Source organism: Sminthopsis crassicaudata, chromosome 3 (genome assembly GCF_048593235.1).
Source record: "Sminthopsis crassicaudata isolate SCR6 chromosome 3, ASM4859323v1, whole genome shotgun sequence".
Classification (NCBI taxonomy): Eukaryota; Metazoa; Chordata; class Mammalia; order Dasyuromorphia; family Dasyuridae; genus Sminthopsis; species Sminthopsis crassicaudata.
The window spans coordinates 502,813,801-502,840,612 of record NC_133619.1 but is presented as its reverse complement, the minus strand read 5'-3'; the positions used below and the strand labels follow the sequence as shown (position 1 = coordinate 502,840,612).

The 26,812-nt window shown below is 34.5% G+C and overlaps 2 protein-coding genes across 2 annotated transcripts in view; both read left to right on the top strand.

Annotated features, from left to right (window-relative positions):
- Positions 1-26,812, top strand: part of PANX3 (pannexin 3) — a 52,232-nt gene that overhangs the window by 23,015 nt on the left and 2,405 nt on the right. The window contains exons 2-3 of the mRNA XM_074303942.1: positions 24,766-24,965; positions 25,972-26,114. Of these exons, the coding sequence (XP_074160043.1) occupies positions 24,785-24,965; positions 25,972-26,114 (324 nt within the window). The 5' untranslated portion in view covers positions 24,766-24,784. The remainder of the gene's footprint in view (positions 1-24,765; positions 24,966-25,971; positions 26,115-26,812) is intronic.
- OR8A1 (olfactory receptor family 8 subfamily A member 1) lies at positions 20,807-21,748 on the top strand. The gene has a single exon (XM_074297451.1). It carries the CDS (start codon positions 20,819-20,821, stop codon positions 21,746-21,748), a length of 930 nt encoding a protein of 309 aa, XP_074153552.1. The 5' UTR covers positions 20,807-20,818.

The following is a 26,812-nucleotide window of genomic DNA, read 5'->3' as shown; positions in this document are numbered from 1 at the left end:
CAATATTTTAGAAGACAGTTGAAGAGGAATTAAGGAAGTAATTAGATGCAGAAAAAAGGGACCTTTTACCTCTCCTGGTTCAAGAATTCCCACTTACATTACAAAGTGACTATTTAGCCTCCTTAAAAAAATTCAGGTGACAAAAAACTTATCTTACAAAGCAAACAATTACAGTTTTAGACACTTCTAATTATTAAAAAGTCCTTCGTTAAAAGTGCTCTAAATCACTATTTATTAGAAAAATGCAAATTAAGACAACTCTGAGATACCACTACACACCTGTCAGATTGGCTAAGATGAAAAGAAAAGATGACTAATGCTGGAGGGGATGTGGGAAAACTGGACACTGATAATAATAAACAATGGTTGGTGGAATTGTGAACAGATCCAGCCATTCTGGAGAGCAACTTGGAACTATGCTCAAAAGTTATCAAACTATGCATACCCTTTGATCCAGCAGTGCTACTACTGGGCTTATATCTCAAAGAGATCTTAAAAGAAGGAAAGGGACCCACATGTGCCAAAATGTTTGTGGCAGCTCTCTTAGTAGTGGCAAGAAACTGGAAACTGAGTGGATGATCATCAATTGAAAAATGGCTGAATAAATTATGGAATATGAATGTTATGGAATAGTATTGTTCTATAAAAAATAATCAGAAGGATGATTTTTAGAGAGACCTTGTAGAGACTTACATGAACTGATGCTAAGTGAAATGAGCAGAATCAGGAGATCATTATACATGGTAGCATCAATATTATATGACGATCCATTCTGATGAAAGTGACTCTTTCCAACATTGAGATGATTGAAGCCATTTTTAGAGATTTTGTGATGAAGAAAATCATTTACAACTAGAGAGAGGACTGTGGGAATTGAGTGGTTATCACAACATAGTATTTTTACTCTTTTTGTTGTTATTTGCTTGCATTTTGTTTTCTTATTTTCTTTCCTTTTTTGATATGATTTTTCTTGTGCAGCAAAAAATCGTATATTTACATATATTGGATTATATATATATATATATATATATATATATATATATATATATATATATATATTTTACATATATAACATATATTGGATTGCTTGCCATCTAAGGGAGGGGATGGAGGAAGGAGGGGAAAATTCGAACACAAGGTTATGCAAAAATTATCCATGCATATGTTTGGAATAAAAAACTTTAAAAAAAAATTTAATTTAAAATTTTAAAATTTTAATTCCTTTCTTAAATTGATCTAAAAACTATATACTCTTGCAACTTGTCACTGGGCATATTTTTTCTCTCTACAGAATTTTCTCTTTTTATATTTGAGTTTTCTCTCAATGAAGGGGTTAACAGGACTTCAGTAAGACTCTGATTCAGTTCTTTTCAAAACAAAATCCCTCTAGTATTAGAACTGGAAATAACATAAACACAGAAGAACTTTTCTTGGTTCTTGCATCACCATCATAAGAGCTTTCTCAGGCTACTACAGAAATCCCAACTTTTAATTAATCAGCAAGGACTTCATTTTCCCTTAAGTCAAAAGGAAAGCCTGTCTTCTGGGCCCACTTTAAGTGAGGAAAGCACTGATAAATTATTGGTCCCCAGTAGTGTATCATATACACATGAGATTAAGAATAGGAACTGGGCTCATTATAGTAACTATGGAATGTGGCTGAATCCCAAATGTAAAGCCTTCAATTGAGACCTAGCCTTTTGCTCCATCCTACCCAAACAGAACAGAACACACAAGTATATGCTCACACACACAGGCCTCACAAGCAGGTGAAGTAGAATTATAACATTTTAGAGTTTAAATCCCAGATTTTTATGTAATATATATATGTACATATATATATATATATATATAAAACTTTAAGAAAGTCACTTAAATCCTATGAGCCTCAAATTCCTTATCTAATAAAGGGATTGAGGTTCCATTTTGCTCTAGGCATAACAAGTCAATAATCTGATTATATCAACAAGTAGCTAATTCAGAAATTGTTCTAATCAATCATTTCCAGTACTTAGAATATAATTAATTTCTATTTTCACTATGTCCAGTACCTCTTCTAACTCTTCTTGAAGAAATGTTCATAACATACAGGTATAAGACTTCTGTATAGTTTACAAGCCTTTGGCCTTTCTTGTTTCTTTCTTCTGAACCATATTTTCCATATTTTTACCATCCTTCCCCATGCTTGTCCTTCAATATTAAAGGATATGCTTATTTGATTCATTGCTAGGTATAAAGATTTATACCTGTAATCCCCATAATTGGAGCAGCTGAGGCTGATGGATTGCTTGAGCTCAGGATCTCTGACCTGTAGTAGGACTACACTGATGGAATATCCGAAATAAGATTGGTCCCATTATGGGGAATCACAGAGAGAAGAGGGCCACCAGGCTAAAAAAGTAAAAATAAAATCAGGTCAGAAATGGTACAGATCAAAATTTCTGTGCCAATTTTCAATGGAATCAGGCTATTCCAGCCTGAGTTAGATAAGTAGCCCCAGTCAATAATAAATTAAAATAAAAACAAAATAAAGTAAAAGTTAACTCATTAAGGACTTTTTTTATTTTGTCTTTCTATTCCAAAACTTAACACATCACCTCATACAAAATGTATTTAATGAATAGTTGCTTGATCAAATTGAAGTTTAAATCCATTTGTTTTCATTCTGTCTACTGTAGGCCTAGAAAACACTCGAAACCCTTAAAGAACTTGGACAGTCTTAAAATCATTTTTAACTTTCCCTTCTTTATATTAAAGAACCACAGCCTTCATGTTGAAAGGAACATTTTTATTATATGATCATTTTCATCACCAATATCACAATGTCTGTGACCCACATGGGGAATTTTCCTAGCCAGACCATAAACCCTGCATAGATTCCAGAATCAACTAATCTGTTTCTATTTACAATCCCAACTCCCACAACCAAAGACAGACTAATCTTTCAGGGTAAAAAAAAAAATTAGCTTTTCTAGGAAAATTCTTATAGTGATTTTGTCATAGCATATCTTGAATTCTTATGCTCATTGTGTTTATTTTTATCAGGAATATTTAGTTCCTAATGTTATAATCTTTTTTAAATAGCATTTCAGGAAGTGAAATCAGGAAAAGCAATTGAGCCAAACCACATACAAAGTCAAATGTATCCTGGATAAAACCCAATTTTATGCTCATGAAGGTATGTATCACTTTAAAAGAAATCACAAAAAGGATAAGATACATAAAGAAAGGAATAAATGACAGCATTGTGATTTTTTTAATCAATTGAGAAGACATCAGTAACTACTGATTCAAACTATCTCATTTTATTAAAATCTTTATGAGAATGGGCAACACATGTATGAGAGATATAAATAAAAAGTATAAGAAGGATTATCTAGATGATACCAGGGGAACCACATCTAATTCACTCATTTTACAGAGAAGGAAACTGAATCCTGAGAAGCAAAATTAAGCCCAAAGTCATTTAGGTGGTAAATACCAGTGGTAGAATTGAAACCCCAGGCCTCCTACACAGAACCTGTTCTCTTTTCACAATAAAATATAAGATCTGAATCCTAGCCCTGGCTCTTCAAATATTATCTGTGACCTTGATAAATTTCATCATCCTGCACTCTCCAGTCTGTCTTGCTCCTCTTTGTGCCTTTTGGCTCGCTGATTGAAGGATGAAGCCATGAACTCCTCACTTCCCATTTAAGGAGGGCACACAGGAAAGACATTTCATTTCCCACTTATTTTGGACTTTTCTGACTTTTCCATCACCTCTTGACCACCCCATATTTTCTCCTCCTCCTTTCTATTCCCATTTTCCAGCTTTCTTTTGTGTGTTTCTTTTCCCTATTGTATTATAAGTTCTTTGAAAGCAGGGACTATCTTTTGCCCCTTTTTGATACCCCTGGTACTTAGCATATAGTAGGTATTTAATAATTTAATAAATGTTTGTTGACTGTTGGCTAAAACCTCTTAATAAGCTTTTGCAAATAATGTTAACAAAATGGGACTTAGCATGGGCAACACATGTAGGAGAGATATCAATAAAAATTATAAGGAGGATTATCTAGATGATACCAAGGAAATCAAATCTACTTCACTCATTTTACAGTGAAGGAACCTGAGTCCTGAGAGGCAAAATTAAACCAATAGTCATCCCAGCAGGTTAAATAAAAAGAGGCTTGGAGAGACTTACATGAACTGATGCTAAATGAAGTGAGCAGGAAGAGGAGATCATTATACATTTCAACAACAATACTCTGTGAGGATGTATTCTGATGAAAGTGGCTATCTTTGACAAAGAGAAGATCCAATTCAGTTCCAATTGATCAATGATGAACAGAATCAACTACACCCAGGGAAGGAACACTGGGAAATGAATGTGAACTACTTTCATGTTTGTTTTTCTTCCCAGGTTATTTTTACCTTTTGAATTCAATTTTTCTTGTGCAATAAGAGAACTGTACAGATCTGCACACATATATTATATCAAAGATATACTTTAACATATTTAATATGTATGAGATTGCCTGCCATCTATATTGAGTTTGTACATTATTTTCTGAATATTTGACTCACTAAGGTAAAAAGCAGAGTTAACAGCTGTTCTCCAACAAGGAATATCACATGCATTTGTTAAGGTTATGTTATATTTCTGAATAAATGCAATTGCATATAACTCTATTCAATAACTAACTATTAACATCAGTCAAGGTATAAAACAGGATAAGCATGCTTGCCAAAGGAATTCATTCCTGTTATGTAGGATATTCTGCAAAGAATGTAAATGGAACAGGATTTCTTATAGATAGTGAGATCTTCTTAATGGTACTATTTTCTGTATAATATCACATCCTAGAGCTTTATAAGGCCTCTTCAATGAACTTCCATGATTGCCCAAAAGAGATCAGCCTGATAAAGGAAAAAAACCAAATAGCCCAAAATGGCTATTATCCAGAAATGACATATGGGGGAATGAGCAGTCCATTAAGTTAGCCCATCAGTGCATATGTCTTGGATGAGCATCACAGATGGACAATGAACTAGGACAAGAATCAACTAGAAGGAAGGGAGTAGGATGAATTTCATTTGGAAAATTTTGCCATTCTTTTAATGATTTCAAGTTGTTCCCTGGAGGAAAAAATAATTAAAATATTCTCCGAATCGCTGTTGTCATTATTTATTGCTTGTCCTTCATTCTCAAATCATATCAAATGAATACCACAATCTTTGAAAAAAATCAGAGTTGTAGATGATCCAAAAAGCAACATAGAGACATATGATGGGCACAAATGACTGCAGTATATATACCTAATGATGATCCAGAAACAAATTAATTTAAGAAATATCATCTAAAAAAAAAATCTTAGAAAAGAAGGTGGATTAGTCACATTGCTAGAGATAGAGTACTTTGTGAAATAATATTACTTAATGTGAAAAGATCTACAGGAAGCCCTTCAGCTTTTTTTTAGACAGCTCTTCTTTTTTAGACAGCTCTTCTGCTGAAATTTTATGGGAAAATGTATATTAGAATTGCATAGAATGAATAAAGTTTGCAATTTGCCATGATAGAAGGCATAGTTATATTGATAAGCATAGTACAGACTCAGTACTGTGTAAGAAAATTAATATCACATTGAAAATTACCCTTACTGAGCTTAATTATATCAATAAGAATCACTTATCTCTTTCCAAGTTCAGAAAAAAATGTATTAAATTCCTCAATAATAATCTTGGCTATAATAACAAGGAAGATGACAGATAATCACATTGCTGATAATATCAGTGACTGATAATCACTGAACCTGGTATCTCTTCTATTGCACTTTCACATTTTAACTTGAATTAGAGTTATTTATGTTATACCTCTTTCCACTAGACTGTAAGATCCTTGAAGACAAAGCTTATGTTCTATTTTTCTTTGTATCTTTTATAATATATCTAATTTATAGAGATTATCTGTGTAAGTTATGTGCATAAAATCTTCAAATCCATCAACATTTATTAAGCACTTACTATGTACAAAATCATTGTACTAAATTTTAACAATTTAAAGGAAGGCAAAACACAGTGCCTGACCTCAAGGAATTCACATTCTAAAAGGGAACATGGCAACATGCAAAAACTATGTTATATACAGGATAAATGTAAAGTAATCTTGGAGGAAAGGAAGTAATCTCAGTAAAGAATGAGGAAAGGCTTCTTTTAAAAATGGGTATTGCCAATCAGATTCCCAAGAAACTATTTTAATGACCTAGAAAAAATAACAACAAAGTTCATATGGAAGAATAAAAGGTCAAGAATTTCAAGGAAATTAATGAAAAAAAAAATCAAATGAAGGTGGCCTAGCTGTACCTGATCTAAAACTATATTATAAAGCCGCAGTTACCAAAACCATTTGGTACTGGCTAAGAAATAGATTATTTGATCAGTAGAATAGGTTAGGTTCACAGGACAAAATAGTCAATAACTATACCAATCTAGTGTTTGACAAACCCAAAGATCCCACCTTTTGGGATAAGAATTCAATATTTAACAAAAACTGCTGGGAAAACTGCAAATTAGTATGGCAGAAATTAGGCATGGAACCACACTTAACACCGTACATCAAGAAAAGACCATAATGGGTCCATGATTTAGGTATAAAGAACTAGATTATAAATAAATTAGAGGAACATAGGATAGTTTACCTCTCAGACTTGTGGAGGAGTTAGGAATTTGTGACCAAAGAAGAACTAGAGATCATTCTTGATCACAAAATAGAAAATTTTGATTATATAAAATTAAAAATCCTGTGTACAAAACTAATGCAAACAAGATTAGAAGGGAAGCAACACCGGGAAAACATTTTTATAGTTAAAAGTTCTGATAAATATATAGAGAATTGACTCTAATTTATAAGAAATCAAGCCATTATCCAATTGATAAATGGTCAAAGGATATAAACAGACAATTTTCAGATGATGAAATTGAAACTATTTCTACTCATATGAAAGGGTGTTGCAAATCACTATTGATCAGAGAAATGCAAATTAAGACAACTCTTGAGATACCACTACACATCTGTCAGATTGGTTAAGATGACAGGAAAAAATAATGATGAATGTTGGAGGGAATGCAGGAAAACTGGTGGAGTTGTGAATGAATCCAACCATTCTGGAGAGCAATTTGGAATTATGCTCAAAAAGTTCTCAAACTGTGCATAACCATTGATTCAGCAGTGTTACTACTGGGCTTATATCCCAAAGAGAGATTAAAGAAGGAAAAGGTACCCAAATATGGAAAAATGTTTGTGGCAGCCCTTTTTGTAGTGGCCAGAAACTAGAAAATGAATGGATGCTCATCAATTGGGAGAATGGTTGGGTAAATTGTGGTATATGAATATTATGGAATGTTATTGTTCTATAAGAAATGACAAGCAAGATGAACACAGAGAGGCTTGGACAGATTTACATGAACTGAGTGAAATGAGCAGAACCAGATCTAAGTCAGTTTCAGTTGATCAATGATGGATAGAAGCAGCTACATCCAGAGAAGGAACACTGGGAAATGAATGTAAACTGTTTGCATTTTTGTTTTTCTTACTAGGTTATTTTTACCTTCTGAATCCAATTCTTCCTGTACAACAAGAGAACTGTTCGGTTCAGGACACATATATTGTATCTAGGATATACTATAACACATTTAACATGTATAAGACTGCTTGCCATCTAGGGGAGGGGGTGGAGGGAGGGAAGAGAAAAGTTGAAACAGAAGTGAGTACAAGGGATAATGTTGTGAAAAATTACCCAGGCATATGTTCTGTCAATAAAAAGTTATAATAAAAAAAAGAAAGCAAATATAGTAATAAAAGAGAAATATACTGATCTTGGGGGGAAAAAATCTATACAGTCTTATGCTTTAAGACCTTCAGTGAGGGAAAGCCCCAAACCCTCCAAAGCAGCTCATTCTATTATGAATAGCAATAAATGTTGGCAAAAATATTCCTTATATTTAGCTGAAATCTGTTTCCGTCAACTTACCACCCATTATTTCTTGCCCTGACCTTGGATTCCAAGAACAGGTTCTTTCTTATATGATAGCACTTAGAGTATTTGAGAATACTTATTATGCTTCCTTTCCTTGTCTTCTCCAAAATAAATGTACCCACTTCCTTCTAGCAATCTTCCTTCTTCCTAGGTAATAATCAGTGTTGATATGGAAAAATGCAAAATATAATCCCAACTAAAACCCTCATTCAATTCTATTCATAAGACAGATGGCCCTACAAGGAAAATAATAAAAGATTTAACTCAACCATACTAATAAAACCTATTAAGAACAAAATCATTCTTAATCTTTCACAACAAATGGAAAACTATTTCTTCCAAGAATCTTGTGCTACTGAGGAAAGGGGAATAGATCTAGAAGAAAAGGGAGGGAATGTGATGAAAAGTATAAAGAAAACATATTCCAAAGAATTAGGGTTTCACTGTATTACTACTTAAATGTGTCTCTGAGAGAGCTGTCTCTTTGGCTGTCATCTAGAAAAGCTATGCTTCCACAACTATCATTTACTGCTAAGATAATAATGACAAATAATAATAATAATAATAACTCATTAAACCAAATTAAAAAATAGAAAAGCTCACAAAATTTTAATGACATGGAATGGAAAATTTTTTTGCACAAAACAAAATCAATGCAACTATAATAAATTATCAATGGGGGGGAATCTTTGTATTTCTAAAAATAGTATGATATCCAACATTGCACAAAGAATTAACACAAATCTATAAGATCAAAAGCTATTATTTAATGGATAAGTGATCAAAAGTTATAAGCAAATTGCTTTTAAAAGATGAATTGTAAACTATTTAAATCATTTTTAAATTATTTTAAACACTAATAAGAAGAAAAAATGCAAACTGGAACAACTCTGAGGTTTTAATTTATATTTTATGGTAGGGAATCATGGTAGTTTAAGGAACAATGAAGAAGGAAACATATTCCTCACTGTTAAGGTCACTGACACTTCAATTTACTTTGAAATTGTCTCTCATTTCCATATTTGTTAGAATCAAAAGCCTAAGTCTAAATTCTTAATAATAAAATACGTTTTATGGACCTTATCCATCCATTCCTCTCAGGAAGGAATATCATCTAGCAATAGAAATTAGCCAAGTTTCTATATCCTATAGTCTTAAGAGAGTTGCCTGAGGCAATGAGAGGTTAAGGGATTTGTCTAGGATCACATTGTCAATATGTGGCAGAATCTGAATTTGAACTTTGGCCTTCTGGATTCTGTGTTCAGGTCTGGATCCAATTCCATCAGATTGTCTTCTTGAAAAGATGATCCTGGAGGGTAGCTAGATGGTGCAGTTGACAGAGCACTAGTTCTGGACTCTGAAGAGCCTGAGTTTTAATATAGCCTTAGACAGTTACTAGCTATGTGACCATAGGGTAAGTCATTTAACTCCAATTGCCTCCAAGAAAAGAAAGTGTGATTACCAAGAATACTTCTTGAATGAACATTATCATGATAATAATGTCAATTTTGATGAATACTATAATGATTATGTTAATAATATTTATAAAAGTAATTATTTATCCCAATACCAAAGTCAAAACTGATCAGGAATAAGGCTTACTATGGCCCTGAAAAGGAATATTAAATATCTGATGACTTAACAGGAACTTCACAGTACATATAAATGCAAACTCTAATTGCTTTTTCCTTAAGTAACTTAGTCTCTGGGGTGATAGGCTCCCAGGAGAATTTCTGTCCATGAATTTTTATTGAGATACAGAGCTCATTAATATAAAACCAGAGATACTTACCTAGGTCAAAATGCTAATCTCAGGAATCTATTTTTCTTGATAGTTCTAGGAGTCTGATTCCTCTGAACAGAGAGAGAACTAGGTAAAAATAAGTATATTTATTCAACATAGGAACCAAGGGATCCCCTAAAATTCCTAGACTTAAGTAAGGAAAATCTCTATATTCCATCTTTCTTCAACAAATATTTAATTTTAAATTTTAAGCAACTTTGGTAACAAAAAGGAAAATATACTCCACTACTTCCTGTTTTTGTACTGTACGGGCCTAGATATCCTAAATTCAATCACATCATTTTTATCACTCCTATACTGTCTTCCCTTTCCCTAATTTTAAGAAAGAAATACAAGATATTTTTCTCCATCTAATCTTTATTATAGCATTGCCAAAATTGTATCAATTTTAATCATCTGAAGGTTGGCTAATTCTACTGGTGAAATCTCAAGGTAAGATCATTATACTTGATACAATGTCTTTTGCTATAGTTACCCAATTTTATTGGAGTTATTATTTATTTCTTCTATTTGGGCATAAAAGTTAAACCATTGTCCCTCAGAATTTCCCCCCAAACAATATTAATGGGTAAACATATAGTGGATAAGAAGATTCATAGCAGTTGAAGATCTTCCTTTCTTTCTTCAAGTACCTTGAATTGATGATAATGGAATATATGAAGTGACTTTTCTTAATTTCCAAATATTTCTACAATTTTTTCTCTTCTTTTCTTATTTACTCTACCTTCCCCTTTTCTTCCCTTAATTCCCTTACCTTACCTCCATTCCTCTTCTATCTTTACTTCTCCCTTTACTTTTTTGTAATTTTTTTTGCTACCACAAAAGTGTGATAATTAATATTTTCACATATATGGAACCTTTCTATCTGTCTTTGACTTCCTTGGAGAATAGGTCCAGTAGTAGGATCAAGGTATATGAAGAATTTGTGACTTTTATGACATAATTCCAATTTTTTTTCCCAGAATGGCTAGACCAATTCACAACTCCACTAACAATGTATTTGTTTGCCTACCTTAACTACAACTCTTCTAATGTTAACTAGTTTCTTCTTTTGTTATATTTGGCAATTCACTAAATGTAAATTACAATCTCAGAGTTGTTTTAATTTGTATTTCTTTTATTAATTCTTTGGAATATTCTTTCATATAGTTGTTCATAGCTTTCAGTTCTTATAAAAGAACAATTTTCTTGTTCCTATCCTTTGATCACTTATTTGGAAAATGATTCTAGGTCATAAATTTGTGGAGATTTGGGGGATGGAATTATTATTTCCTTGGCACAAGGAACTCCCAATGAGGAAGTTTCCTCTACCAGTGAAGATCACCATTAGCTCTGCAACTTAGAGGATTGAATAGGAAACTAAGTCCCTGCCCAGGTTCACACAATTATTGTGTTATAAAAGGAACTTAAAGTCCATTCTTCCTTACTCTGAGACCAATTTTCTATCCACTGGCAATACTGTCTCTCATATTTGTATTAATTCCCTATATATCTTGCATATTAGATCCTTATCAGAGATATGTGGCACAAAGATTTTTTTTCTCAATTGAGTTTCCTTTCTAATCCTAGGTATACTGATTTGGTCCATGCAAAAAAAAAATTTAATTTTATGTAGTCAAAATTGTATCAAAATCACAGATCTACACCCCACTATATCCCAAAATTGTTTTTTGTAACTTGTGAATTAAAAATTCTTACCCTGGACATAGTTGTACAAAAGACCTCTCACTACTTAAAATATGACCTTTTATATTTAGATCACTTAGTCACTTGAAATTTATTATGGAATATGATATAAGATAAGTTGAATGTATAAAATATATTTCCTGCCAAACTGCTTTCAGGTTTTTCTACTAGTTCTCATCACCTAAGGGAGGGAGATGGTGCAAGAGAGGGAGAACTCACCTTGGAGTAAAGAAGACCTCAGTTCAAATATTACCTCAGATACCTTCTCTCTACATAACCTTGGTCAAGTCACTTAACTTCTCTCAACCTTAATTTCCTCATCTGTAAATAGAATAATAACAGCACTTACCTCACAGAATTGTATGGATCAGAGAAATAATATTTGTAAAGTACTTTGCAAACCTTAAAATGTTATATAAATACTACCTAGTATTATTAAAACTAATGCTTTTTCCATTGTACCATGCTACATAAACACCTACACATACTCTTAACTTCACTCTTCTGAATTACTTTCAGCACGACTTAAGTAGAACACAAATTTTTAAGAAACTTTTCATCTTTATCAGTTTGCCCAGAATTCCAGGACCTCTAGTCAGGAGTTCTCTCAAATATTCTCATGGATAGTTTCCATTTGCCATTTGATAACAATTGAAGCAACTTAATTGATTTCTGCTCAAAACTTATTATTCACAAGACTTTATTTGTTCTTCCATCTCTAGAGTCTTTCCCATCTTCCTCTCACAAAATGGAAAAGCAGAAAGAAAATGGTTTATATAAACAGATCCTGTAATGGTATTTGCTTCTCTTCAAAGAGGGCTCCTCTAGCTCCCTCCTATTTACAATCAGTCCTAAGTCCTAATCCCTTTTTTGACCTTGATGTTAGACTTGTTTCTTCCTCAGGAAAAATTAAGGAATTGAACAAGATATCTCAGAAATCCTTTCCAGGGCCAACTATCTATGAATCTCTGAGATTTGGGATCTAGTTGATTCTGCCTTAACTCAATCAAGTGTAAGAATGAGGCGGATGAACCTGCCTGCCCCTGTAGCCTTGGGCAAAGCATTTTCCTCTCTTAGGCCCCATTCCTTCCTCTGCAGGAGCTGGGAGGAGACAGAAACAGAGAGACGAAGAGAGACAGTGCATTTCATAACAAGTTCTATGTGCCAGGCATTGTGCCAGGGCTGGAAAAATAAATACAAGAGATGATCCCTAGGCTCCCTTCTAGTTCTCTCAGGATACTTTCCATCAATCACCAGGCATTTACCAGACACCTACTACATGCAAAACTCTGTGCAAAGCAGTGTAGATACAAAGACAAACAGATCCTGCCCTCAAGGATCTTATATTCTATTGAAGAAACACTTGAAAGTTTGAGGAGATCTATTTAAGATAAGGGCTATGGCATCAATCCTATCTCTCAGTAATCAGGTTTATCTAATGTCAAATGTGAAGAAATGGTTGACCTTAGCACCTAATGATCAAAAATAATCAGTGATTTTGAAAGACCTCAGAACTCTGTTAAATGCAATGAGCAACTCTGATTCCAGAATATTAATAATGAAACCTGCTACTCATATTACAACAGAAGTGATGGACTCAAGATGCAAAATGAGAGATGTATCTTTCGGCACAACCAAGAATTTTGAGCAATTCACTTCAGCTCTCTGGGCCTCAGATTCCATATCTGTAAGATGAAAGGACTGGACAAATTTACTACTAATGCCCCTAGTAGTTCTGACCATCTCTCAGTCTCACTGAACACAGATAGCTCCATAGGAGAAAGTAAGGTTAGTGACTTTCTAGAGCCCTCCCCCATCAACTTCCAAATGTAATGGTCCTCCTTAAGAACATAGGACAAACAACCACCTATGAGTAGGACAAACTGTCCAGTAGGGCTCCAAATGGCCATTTCCAATTAGGCAAGCTTCTTCCTTCTTCCTTTTCTTTCTTTTTTTCCCTTTTTTCCTTTCCATTTGTCTTTCTTTTCTTCTTCCTTCCTTTCCATCTGTTCATATATGGTATCATACCCTTACCTACAGGTGCTCTGCCCAAAGGAGTATATATATATTTGATCACTGAATTCTCAAAAAAAAAAATCTAGATTTTTTTAAGGAACATGCCTTAAACCCAATTCATTCTGGTTCTCAATTGACCAACAATAGGCCCCAACCCAAGCTCCACTTGGTCTCTGTTTGGGCCCTGATGGCTCAGAATGAATGCAAATAGTAATTTATTTATTTCTGTTTTGGCCAGAAACCTTGAGGGTCTTCCTCTCCCATATTGTTTGTTAACAATGTAAAGGCTGCTTTTTGCTTCATTTCTTATTTACTCTTAATTACTGATTGGGTATTACTTTAGTCAAATTGAGAACTGGGAGAAAACTTAGCTTTAAAAGGACAAGATACCAAATCTTCCTCCAAATGCAGAGCCATCTCCAAGTAGTCCTGATCTGTATATGGCTCCAGATGGCTGCAGCAGAGAAAATGAGATAGGTGACTTTGCACAGCCCTTCCTCACTTAAATCCAATTCACTTGCAAGTCATAGAGTCACCTTTTTAATGTCATGCATGGTCCCCTTTCAGAACAAAGGACAAACAACAATTCCTGTTAACTATTGTTTTGATCTATATATTTCGGGGTCCTTTATTAACAACTGTAGGTCTCTTCTAATTTTCATAGCCCAATCTCTGACATAAAAAGTTTTATATTAAAGGGAAACCAAAAAAGAAGAAGAAAAGCATTTCTACATAGATATATAGAACTGGGCCAGAAACTATGCTGTGTTTTTTATACAAATGTTATTTCATTTGATTCTCCCATCAGCCCTACAAGGTTGGTGCTATTACTATCTCCATTTTACAGTAAAGAAAACTGGGGCAAACAGATGTTAAGTTGCTTGCCTAGGGACATGAAGCTGGGAACAAAAGCTATAATAATTCAAAACTAGAAGCAAGTAACTTGATAAAGGTGTCTTGACTCCATGTCTAGCACTCTAGCCCCTATACTGCCTATCTGCCTCAAAGAACTTAAATTCCATAAACAGAAACTTTTGGTGGTTTGGTTTTTCCATAGAGAACCTATAGGCTAGATACCAGGATTGTGCAGTTGCCAAGAAAGGTCCTTCCTTCCATGACTTTTTTTTTCCTTTTTTTTTTTTTTTTACTGAGGCAATTGGGGTTATGTGACTTGCCCAGGGTCACATACCTAGGAAGTGTTAAGTGTCTGAGACTAGATTTAAACTCAGGTTCTCCTGATTTCAGGGCTGGTGCTCTATCCACTGCACTACCTAGCTGCTCCCTTCCATGACTTTACATGTAGTCTATATTATTTCTAATTCCACCCAGCTACTTTGGTCCCAAAGAACTATCAGGATTCATCAAATTCTCCAGGTTTTCCTCTCTCCTGAAGCTAAGCTATTCTTCTATTTATTCTGTCTTTCAAGCAGTAAATCTATCTTGACTCTTAAAAAACCACAAAATTCTCTCAATTTACTAACCTCTCACTTTACCTTTTGCCTGCTACTATGGCCACAACATAGGTCCTGCCTGCTCAACTGAAACTAGGTATCTTTGTTTGGGCTAAAATGCTTGCTACTAAATGCTTCCATTCTTTATCATGCTTATTCTTATTCAAGAAAAGATTCCAGATTTTATTGAAGAAAGCATCCCTCAACAGAGATCCCAACCTCTCTATGCTTTAGTAGATAGTCTTTAAGATTTGCAGCACCTACTTCAGTGATGAGAGTCTGTTTTTCATCGGATAACAGACACACACACAGTAGAGTATTACATCACTCTCAAAACTATTCCAGCTTAATGAAATGTACCAAAACTTTTCTTGTACAGGCAAAATCTTTAATAACTAGGGGCCACCTTTATACCAAGTAGTGGGACTCTAAGTAGAATTTTAGTGGAGCAAGTATTAGCAAACAAAGTTATTTATTTATAGAAGACAATAACTTTACCATACCACTGACAGCATTTGTGTTTATATAAAACAGAATTTTTTTTCTTTATAATTTTATTATCTATCTATGGATTTCAGGACTCAGCAAAAATTTACAGGCACTACTGATACTAATTGCCATCAGACCACTAAAGATAAAATTGTGCTCCCTATGATTTTCAGGATTCACCTTTCAGTTCAATATCTAGTTCCCATTTCCCATCCTCTGTTTCAACTGGAAAATATGTTCCCAAAGAAGAAAACAATATTTCATTGAGTTGTTGGGACCTCAAATCTACAAAGAATGCTAAAGACGAAATCTAAGCAACTAATGTGAACACAATTCAAGGAAAAACGCCTACTAGACATTATTATGCTAGGCGCTGGGAATAGAAATCAACACAGTCCTTATTCTCAAAAAGCTAAGAATCTACCAGAATCAAAGTTCTCCTCCCTTGAAAACCATATAGATCCTATCAATACAGAATAATGTGCTATTTTTAAAAATAGAAAATGGAAATTCTGCCCTATAAATCTTCTCCCAATCTTAGATATGGGCATATTTCGATATTTCATTAACTAAAGTTACCCTTATTTAGCTACATCATGCAAACAAACATCATCCTCTTAGTGCTACAAATTAGAAACACTAGTAGATTTCTCAAAATGGCTTGGAATAGATTAGATAGATATCATATTTGAAGTTTCAAGGTTTGAACCCAGGCAAGGCAAAGATTTTTCATTATCCTTCACTGATGCATTCAATTGGTTGCTAAATGCCAATTCTACTTCCATTATATCACTTTCATATCCTTTTGTTTCTGTATAGCAGGGAGCTTAACCTGTCTCCATTTCCACTATTATCTCCCTTAATTTACAATCTTATTACCTATTCTTATTACTTTTCATACTATTATTATTACCTGGTCTCTGACTTCAGTCTCTTTTCTCTTCACTTCATCCCTTGTCATCATTGATAAAGCAGTCTTATAAAACACAGACAGATCTGACCAGGTCATTCTTCTACCCAAGGATTTTCAGAGGATCTCTTTATTTACCAAATCAAATACAAACTATTTAGTCTGACATTCAAAATCCTCTACAATCTGATTCCAATCTATCTTTCTAGACTTATTTTGCAAACTGGTCTATGTGTTGTTCCCAGATCTCACCCCTCCTCTCATCTTAAGCCTGCCTGCAACAGACTTTCTCTCATTTCCTTTTCTTCCTTCAAAAGCAAACTCAAAAGGTACTTACTCGATAATACCTTGTATCATTCTCCAAGCTAAGTGAAATCTCCGTTCTCAAATTATTCAGGTGCCCCTGAATGGGCCTATATTTAATGATTTTTAAACTACGATTACACTTTTAAATCATTTCTATATTTTGTAGAGTAGACATATGGGAGATAACTACAGATATTTTCTCAATTACTCTTTTCAAAAGTAATAGCATACATGATTGTTTTTGAATTTTTCCTAACCTCCCCATTTTCAGATATATTAATGCCCTAAAAACTGTGGCACCTAAAACATTCCTACATGTGTATTTAGTCTCTTTCCATCCTTGTTGTTTTTAATGTTATGTCTACTTCTTCATAGAACACACCAGGAACTATGATTTTAGAGTCCAAATATGGTGATTCTATAGAAATTGGTGGATAGAATCATTTATAATAGTAACTGACAGATATTTTTTATTTATTTCTTCTTTCCAGTTCCATCCTCAAATGTTCTTGAGATAATCTGACTTAATTAGGCCTTTTGTCAAGTTTTCTCTAAATCTATTATTTCTCTTTACTATTTCTATCATAGGCAGAAAGGTTTCTTCTAATCCATTAATATTCCTCTGTAAAATTTTACAAATGATTTTATATTCAATCAACTAGTCAACAAATATTTATTAAGCATCTACTATGAACTATACATGGTACTAGATACCAGGGATGCAAAAATAATAGCAAGAGAATCCTTGCCCTGAAGGACATTATATTTTACTGATGGGATACAAATTGCATCCTCTATGCAATATAAATTAAATAAATTCAAAATCTTGGGAGCAGGAACAAGATCTGACAACTAAAGGATTTAGAAAAGTCCTCTTGAATGAGATTGGTATTCCTAGAGGCAGAGTCAAAGAAGGAGAGACTATCAGACATAGGGAACAGCCTGAAAAAAAAAAAAAAACACAAAAAAACACAAAAAAAGAAACTGGAATGTAGTATATGGGGGATGACAAGTAGGCTAATTTGATGAGTTCATTAGAACATGTAATATTCTAAAAGTAATATTATATTTGGCTGGATTAGCAAGATTCTTCTTATAAACAAATGTTTCTTTTATACATATTACATAAGTCTCTTAAATTTCAGGTCTTTTAGTTTTGGCAATAAATCATCTTGGCAGATTTTACTCAACAATTCACACTCTCACAAATCTTTTATTTGAAAAAAGAAATGGGGGCAGCTAGGTGGCGCAGTGGATAGAGCACCAGCCCTGAAGTCAGGAGGATCTGAGTTCAAATGTAGCCTCAGACACTTAACACTTCCTAGCTGTGTGACCTTAGGCAAGTCATAACCCCAATTGCCTCAGGAAAAAAAAAAAAAAAAAAAAAAAAAGAAAGAAAGAAAGAAAGAAAAGAAAGAAAGAAATGTATGTAAACATAATTAAAATATGCAATCATAATAATGAAGAAATTTTAGGTCACAGACAAGCTCATCAAAATAGGATTTAATTCTATCAGAAAACCACTTTAGGGAATTAGCTTTTTAAAAAGATAATTGGTATCTTTTGCTCATACATTATTTTTACATTTCTGAATATACCCCTCCCCTATGCTTCTACTCAGAAAGCTATCCCTTATAATAGAGAATAAAAATGAAAGAGAAAAAAATTCAATAAAACTAACATTAGCAGGCTCTAAAAGTATATGCAATATTCACCCAGAATCTCTGATATCTGCAAAGAAGCAGAGAAAGGCAAATTTTCTCATTCCTTTTTCTAGGCCAAATTTCTTGGTCATTAAAATTATTAATCATTCATTTATAGTTATTTTTGTTCTTTACATTTACATTGTTGTAGTTCTTATATATTATTTTCCTAGCTTTGTTTACTTCACTCTGTATAAGTACACATAAATCTTCTAATGTTACTGCAAATTTCTTTATATTCATCATTTCTTACAGTACAGTACCTTGCATTCATATACCAATTTGCTTAGTTGTTCTCCCAATCAACAAGCATCAACTTTATTTCTAACTCTTCACTTTCAAAAGGCAGTAGTGATAAAGGTAGAGACAGTACCAAGGGAACAATTGCCTGAAACCAGTGCCAATGCCAAGGATAAGGTTGGGAGTCCTCCTAGGAACCCATGACTCCTCTCTCTTGATCCCCCTTTCTCTAAGGGCTAGACAAGTGCTGGTAAAAATGGACTAGATTCGGGCTATAAATAGGGCCAGGGTAGCTAAGAACAGCAGTAATCTAACTAGGATTGGACCAACTAGGAGTAGGCTGGGCATTTGTAATAGTTGAGAAAGGCAGTGATGGAGGGCCTCAGTAAATTCAGTAGATTAGAGCAGCAAGAAGGCTCTGAGGAAACTGCATCTGAAAATAGGAAAGTGAGGCTTCGAGGTCCAAAGGAATGAGGGAAAGTAAAAAAAATAAGCATTTATTTAAGCACTGTGTTCCAGGCATAAGGAACAAAAAGATAAAACTAAAAGAGCTTAAAATATGGGCAGGAGTGTACCTATATAACTTTAAGGAAGCACTGCTGTGCCCATGGGGTAGCGGTACTGTGCCCATTCTATTCTCTATTAAGGAGCTCTTCTGATCAGGCATTTAGGTGTTCTGCACTAAATTCTACCTTCCTAGCATCTAATGGATATAAGAGGGACAAGGCTGGTAAGGGGACTTTGTTTTCTCATATTCTCTGGCTCATTGAATTTCTAACCCATAATTCCAGGAACAAATTATTTAAAATTTAGGTTTAGGCATATGTTTGAATTTTCCCTAAAAAGTGGGAGTAGAAAGGTATTCAATGTATAATATCAGATATGGAATAGTCATTTATTTCCTAGGCACATAATAAGTGCTTTTAAAAAAAGCCTCTCACAAATATATTTATTGACATTAAGATTTAAAATAGTATTCATAATTGAATTCATACCTTGTTCAGTTATTCAATATTCAATTAGAGTACTAAGAAAGGTATATTTACATATGCATATGTACACATACATACATATATATACACAGATTATATATGTGCATATATATATGTCACTTGTAGGGGAGTAGGAGTAGACAGATAAAGGCCTAGACCTCCATATTCATCTGTTTAGAAAACTCTTAGTGGAAACTACCTCTAGCAGTGAAGTATATGAAATCCTCTGGGACATATTTTAGAAAAATGTCTAAGACACTAAAAAGTAAATTACCCACAGTCACACAACTAGGATAAGCAAGATTTGAATCTAGGTTTTTCCTTACTACAAGGCTAGACCTCTATATATTATGGCAAATTGTTTCTAATATAGTACTTCATAATCAACCATGTTTGTTTTCACTATCTCGCTTGCAATTACAGAAAAATAATATACAAAGTTAGGTAAAGTACAAAGGATGACAGCTAGGCAATGCATTGAATACAGTGCTGTATTCAAAAAAGATCTAAGTCAAGAGGAAGAAATATATTTTCAAAGGGAAAAAAAAAAAAGATCTAAGTCCCAGCTTTAGATACTTACAAACTATGTGACTATGAGCAAATCAATGTCTGCCTCAGTTTCTTCAGCTGTAAAATGAGAATAATAATATCTGATTTGTAGAGTGGCTGTGAAGATAAATTGAGATAATATTTGTAGAGCATTTTGCAAACTTTAACATGCTACTATGTTCCCATAGGCGCCAGGTAACAGATTCAAATGAAATCTCTTGAAATAAGCAGCATACTTCTTTTCCAAAGCCTGTCAGTGAAAAAAGTTTCTGGCAATGGATGAGTTCCGGAGCTGAATGGATGAAACAATGAAAGAATAATTCTAGAGCAGAGGAAAATGGGAAGAAGGAAATAAAGTACTGAGAGAAAAGACAGGCACAGAACTAGAAGAAATTTTACACAGGACAAGATCTTCAAAGATCTTAATAGATCATTGATAGCATATGAAATATGCTATCACATAAAGTGAAATACATATACATATATATATATATATAAAATATTTCTTGCATGGAGACAGATCTAATGAGGAAGTAAGATCCTGGTTTATAAGTTACCAACTCTGTCCCACTCTCTGTTGAGTAGAAATAGCAGCACTCTTTAATGTGGTTCTTCTCTCCATTCCCCAGATTCTCCATCCTTACTTAGAAGAAAATGGCAGCAGAAAATCACTCAACAGTGACTGAGTTTATCCTTGCAGGATTAACAGATCGTACAGAATACCAACTTCCTCTTTTCTTTCTATTCCTTGGGATCTATGTGATCACTATGGTGGGAAACCTGGGCATGATCACACTCATTGGACTGAATTCCAACCTTCATACCCCCATGTACTATTTCCTCAGCAATTTGTCATTTGTCGATCTCTGCTACTCTTCTGTTATTACTCCCAAGATGTTAGGAAATTTTGTATTGGAGAAAAACACAATCTCTTATCCAGGATGTATGACTCAGCTCTATTTTTTCCTTGTATTTGTTATTGCTGAGTGCTACATGCTGACAGTGATGGCATATGATCGTTATGTAGCCATCTGTAGTCCACTGCTCTATAAGGTCATCATGTCCCACCATATCTGCTTCATGTTGGTAGCCATAGTATATATAATGGGATTCATTGGTTCAACAATAGAGACAGTCCTTATGTTGAAATTATCTTATTGTAAATTACTCATCAGTCATTACTTCTGTGATATCCTCCCCCTCATGAAACTTTCCTGCTCCAGTACCTATGATATCGAAATGGTGATTTTCTTTTTGGCTGGATTTAACATCATAGCAACTAGCTTAACAGTCCTTGTTTCTTATGTTTTCATCCTCTCCAGCATCCTCCGCATCCGCTCCACTGAAGGCAGGTCCAAAGCCTTCAGCACCTGCAGCTCCCACATTGCAGCTGTTGGTCTATTTTATGGGTCCACTGCATTCATGTATTTAAAACCTTCAACAGCCAGTTCCCTAGCCCAAGAGAATGTAGCTTCTGTATTTTACACCACAGTGATCCCCATGTTAAACCCCCTAATCTATAGCCTGAGGAACAAAGAGGTAAAAGCTGCTTTGCAAAAAACCTTGAAGAAAAATATATTCTGATGCAAGTAGCATTATTATCCCCTATTATTCATCATATTACTTAAAGAACATGTTGTTATAAGGGAAAACAAGGAAACCCTTAGAAGGTTTAAATTATGAGGATGAAGAGTGAACAATTCTCCCCAAATCTATTTTTCTTCTGCAATGTAAGACTCATGCAAAGGACTATAGACATATTTCTACCCCAGAAGCATAACAATAATCTTTAAGAACTAAACTCATCATTTCCAAGTATATTTCAAACAAGCAAAGCAAAACCCTAAAGTCAACAGTCACATAAATTGTCAACTGTGATTTTTCCTCAGATCTCTTCATAACTTGGAATTTGGAGGAAAATCTGAAATGTAGTATAAAAGAGGATTTTTCTCCCTCTACATTCAAGGAGGAAAAAAAATCATTTTATAATCCTTAAAATGCAGAGGATAAGGAATCTCCATTTTTCATGTTAGAATCCTGTAAGACAGAAGGCCTTGAGCAAAGCCCAAAAGAAAAACAAAACCTGCTTAGGATGATTGCAGGAACCAAATCCACCTAAGGAATTCCCAACCTCTGCTGCCATTCATTCTTTGTAGTCATGATAATAGGAGGGAAAAAACCTGTCACCATCCCAGCTTCTACCCACAGAGAAGAGGCACACTGCAGAAAGGTGGAAAACATCAGAATGTGAGAGGAGTTTTGTTTAGATTAAAGGTACTCCATGTTTTCCTGTGTAGATTTTGAAGTAAACAATCTTAAAAATCAGCAGTGAGCTGGTACATTGGATAGAGTGCCAGTGTCAGGAAGATTGATCCTCCTGAGTTTAAATCTGGCCTGAGATACTTATTAACTATGTGATCCTGGACAAATCATTTAACTTTGCTTGCTTCAGTTTCCTAAAATGAGCGGAAGAAGGAAATGGCACAAAGGCTCCAGTATCTCTGTTAAGAAAACCCAAAAAAGGTCATAAACAGTCAGTTAGGTCTGAAAAATGACTAAACAAAAAATGAAAATGAAGAGGAAAAGAAGATCAATGGAAAAGGAAAGGAAAAAAAGTAGAAAGAGGAGAAAATGGAGAAGAGAAGATCTTATTTAGGAAACAAAATTGGAATAACTTTTGCTCATGAATTCTAACTATGAAACATGGCATATCAACCAAAAATAGCATGCTGCCTAATTTTCCCTTTTTGGTTTCCAAATCCTCAATAACATATTTTCCAAAGTTATTAAAGTAAAAACTCTACCACCCTCTTCCATTCTCATTCCAAACCCACATTTCATCCCTCCTCTGTCTGAATCAGGCTTATGTACAATTTGTATAATTCTTCTAGTATTAGAATAATTTTATACTATCCAAGACTCTGGAATAAATATATATAAATAAGTTGGACACAATAGTAACAACAACAAAAAGATCGTAAATATAATGTAATGAAATAAAACTTTTAGAATTAGACTTTAAAGAAAAGTTGATTATTTTATTAGTTCCTAAAGATAAATCATTATTGATTTTTTTTACAATTTTTTCTAATAATTTTAAATTATTATATTGAGGGTTTTTTTAGGGTACAACCCAGAGAAGTATCACTCCACTTCCCATTCAATAAGCATCAATGATTCCCTATTGTCTACAAGATGAAACATTAAATCCTCTGTTTAGTTTCTAAAACTCTGCATAACCTTACTCTTCCTATCTTTTTACTCTCCTCCTCTAACTCTGTAACCCAATGATGCTGGCTTCCTTGCTCTTCCTTGAGCAAGATATGCCAAGTCTCCATCCCTGGTATTTTACACTGGCTGTTCTCCTTATGTATCCCTCTTCCTGCTGCCTTCTGGCTTCCTTCACTTCTGGCAATTCTCAGTCAAAGTGCCACCTTCTACAGGAAGCCTCTTTATACTAGTGACTTCTTAATACTAGTGCCTTCCCTTTGAGATTGTCTCCAATTTATCTTGCCTGCACAAAATTGTTTGCATGTTGTTTCCTCCATTAACTGTGACAGCAATGTTTTTTTTTTGAGATTGGAGTTTTTATTTGACTTGGGGGGAAAAGGGAATTTTTTACCTTACTTTGTATCCCCAGAATTTAACACAGTGCTTGACACAAAATAATAAATGTGTATTGACTTGTCTTAACCAAGAAAGAAGTATGCAAAGATTCTTCTTCCTATCTGTCTTTTCTCTCAAAGTATATCCCTGGTTTTTCTTTTCTCATTCCCAATCAAAATTTTCTATTTCCATAATTCCTTCAATTACATCCTTCCTAGGACAACTAACCTTTGAATTACCATCTGAATACTAGTCTATTTCACAGAAGTTCATTACCAGATTGCCCATAGGATAGTAAATGTTTCAGCCATAATAATTCTCAATATGCATCACAGGGGGAAAATAATCATAGATCTTTGAAATATTGAAATAAGAAATTAAAGATGCAATAGAAAAGTCAAAGAGAAAATGGTAGTTTTAATGTCAAATGCAGCAGGATTGGACTAGGAGAGAAGTACAAAACCCAAAAAACTTATCTTTGGGATAAAACAGATAAAACCCAACTCTAGCTGAGCCCAGGAGCTCCATCTCCACCCGAAACCACAAAATGAGGGTGGTCAACACATTTAAAACAAATGCCATCCAAATTCCACACCAATTATATAGAGGATGGGGATTGGCCATTTAGTTCTTCATCATCCCCACCTCTCTACCCGACCCCCAGCAGCCCAGCAGAAAATAACTCATTAATGAGAGGCCTGCATAAAGCCACAGGGTCCCACCCAGATACTGGATAGCCACAGTGGGAAAAGATGGTTATTCTGTTCTGACCTTCCATCCTTAGGGGCACACCCAAGCCTCAAGCTTCCCTCTAATTAACTGGGTATTGGGCTACCCTGGATCCCCACCAGTTATTTACAGAAACCTATACCTTGCTCCTGGCCCAGTTCATTCCTGGGCTGCTGACTCACTCAGCTCAGAACCCTTCAAGCTCTGAGGCACCAGCTTCCTTCGGCTCCCCTTACCCCTGCTTTTCTCTCCCTACTGCCCTGCAGGCCCCCATTCAAGAACATTATGTCTCTTGCACGCACTGCAGCGGAGTATATGCTCTCAGATGCCCTGCTGCCGGACCGACGGGGGCCACACCTCAAAGGACTATGCCTGGAGCTGCCCATTGATCGAATTATCAAGTTTGTAACTGTGGGCTTCCCCTTGTTGCTGATGTCCTTGGCGTTTGCCCAGGAGTTCTCCACTGGTAAGCTATCATCTCTTCCAAGAGCTGTAGGAAGGAGGGAAATATTTTCTTCTCTCTGCCAGGACTCTGCATCTCTTCCCTTTCCTTTCCACCAATGTCATTTTCCCTCTCTGCCTGGTTGGGTTTTCCCTATTAACAAAAAAACATTAAAACTGGTAAGACTTGGGATACCAGAGTTTTCTTCCTAGTCCTGACACATTTCTGTAGTATAGTAATAACTAGTATATACAACAAGGCTTTCAGGATTTAGCAAAACTCTTTGCATATGTTAATTGATCCTCTCATTGCAATCATCCCCATTTTACAGTAGAGGAAACTAAGATTGAAAGGGATTAAATGGGTCACACAACTAGTAAACACCTGAGGCAGGATTTGAACTATCTCACTCTCCACTCTAAAAAAGGGTATCTGACTTCACTTTGCTTCAGTTTCTCTATTTACAAAACAAGCAAATATGCTTTAGGAAAGGATAGTAAAGTTCAAAATTACTTTTTGCCACCACCATAACCACCTTGTCCCTCCAATTTGGAATCAGAATTCTAGGCATATGACAGTTTGTTCTAAGAGGCACATTGTCAGTACTTAATAAATGCTTATGGATCATTAAGACAAAACAACTTAGAATAAATGAAAAACTCTGATCAGTCCAATAACCAATAATTATCCTACAAGACTGATTATGATCATTTTTTAACAGAATGGTGCAGAAATGAGACATTATTTTTTGGACGTGATCTATGTGGCAATTTGTTTTACTTGATTATGGATATTAATTACAAAGGTTTTCTCTTCTCTCGTTTCAAGGTGAAGAAAGAGGAGGTAGGGAAAAACAAATTTTTTTTATTTGAAAATATAAATTTTGTTAACAAATGGTTATTGAACTAAAGTAAATTAGGAAGATAAGCATAGAAATGATAAGGAGATTAAGAGTGGTTCTCAGAAAACATCATTTCCTAGGTTTCCACTGTGTAGTTTAATGCCACTTCAATACTTTTTCTGTTTCCAGGTTCTCGGATAAGTTGCTTTTCTCCCAGTAACTTCACCATCAGGCAGGCTGGCTATGTGGATAGTTCCTGTTGGGACTCCCTGGTACATCATGAATGGGATGCTGCTGGAAATTATAAGACAAAATCCCTCTGGGCCCATAAGGTACAATGAATCCAGGCATAATCATTGCCTGGCCCAGTTGTTAGATATATAGGTGGAAAAAGTTATGCTTAATGTCCTATGTAATTGTGTTTATAAATCCATCAAAATGCCATAATACTGACATTCATACAAAACCAGGGACTGTATTAAAGGAACCTCTTAGCTATAATAGGAATCTGTGGGATTCTAAACAGGATTTAGTAAGTATCAAATGAGATAATGGATGTAAGCACTGTGTACATCTTAAGAATGTTATATAAATGCCAATACTTATTGTTGTTTATTATTATTATCTTATAGCCACTAGACCTAGTGTCAGGTGATGCCTTCATTCCCTGAGTTTTTTACTATACAGTTACTCAGCTCTAGTAGTGTTTATAAAACAATATAAGCAAAAAATATTTAACAATCAGACTGAGGGAAAAAAATGTACATGTACTTTTAAGCTTATTCTACATTATTAACATATTCTTAAATCTAAATAATCAGCAAAACAATAGATCAAGCCCTACTTTGTAACTTCTGAAATATAAACAATCAATCTGAAATTTTTTTAATGGGCTCTAGCAAGCTAGTTAGAGAAGGCTCTGGACCACCGCTTTTAATCCTCTTTCACCTCATAAAGTAGCATGACTGAAAAAATTGTGTCCCTTTTTTTAATTTAAAAAAAAAAAACCTTCTCCTTTAATTACAGTAAA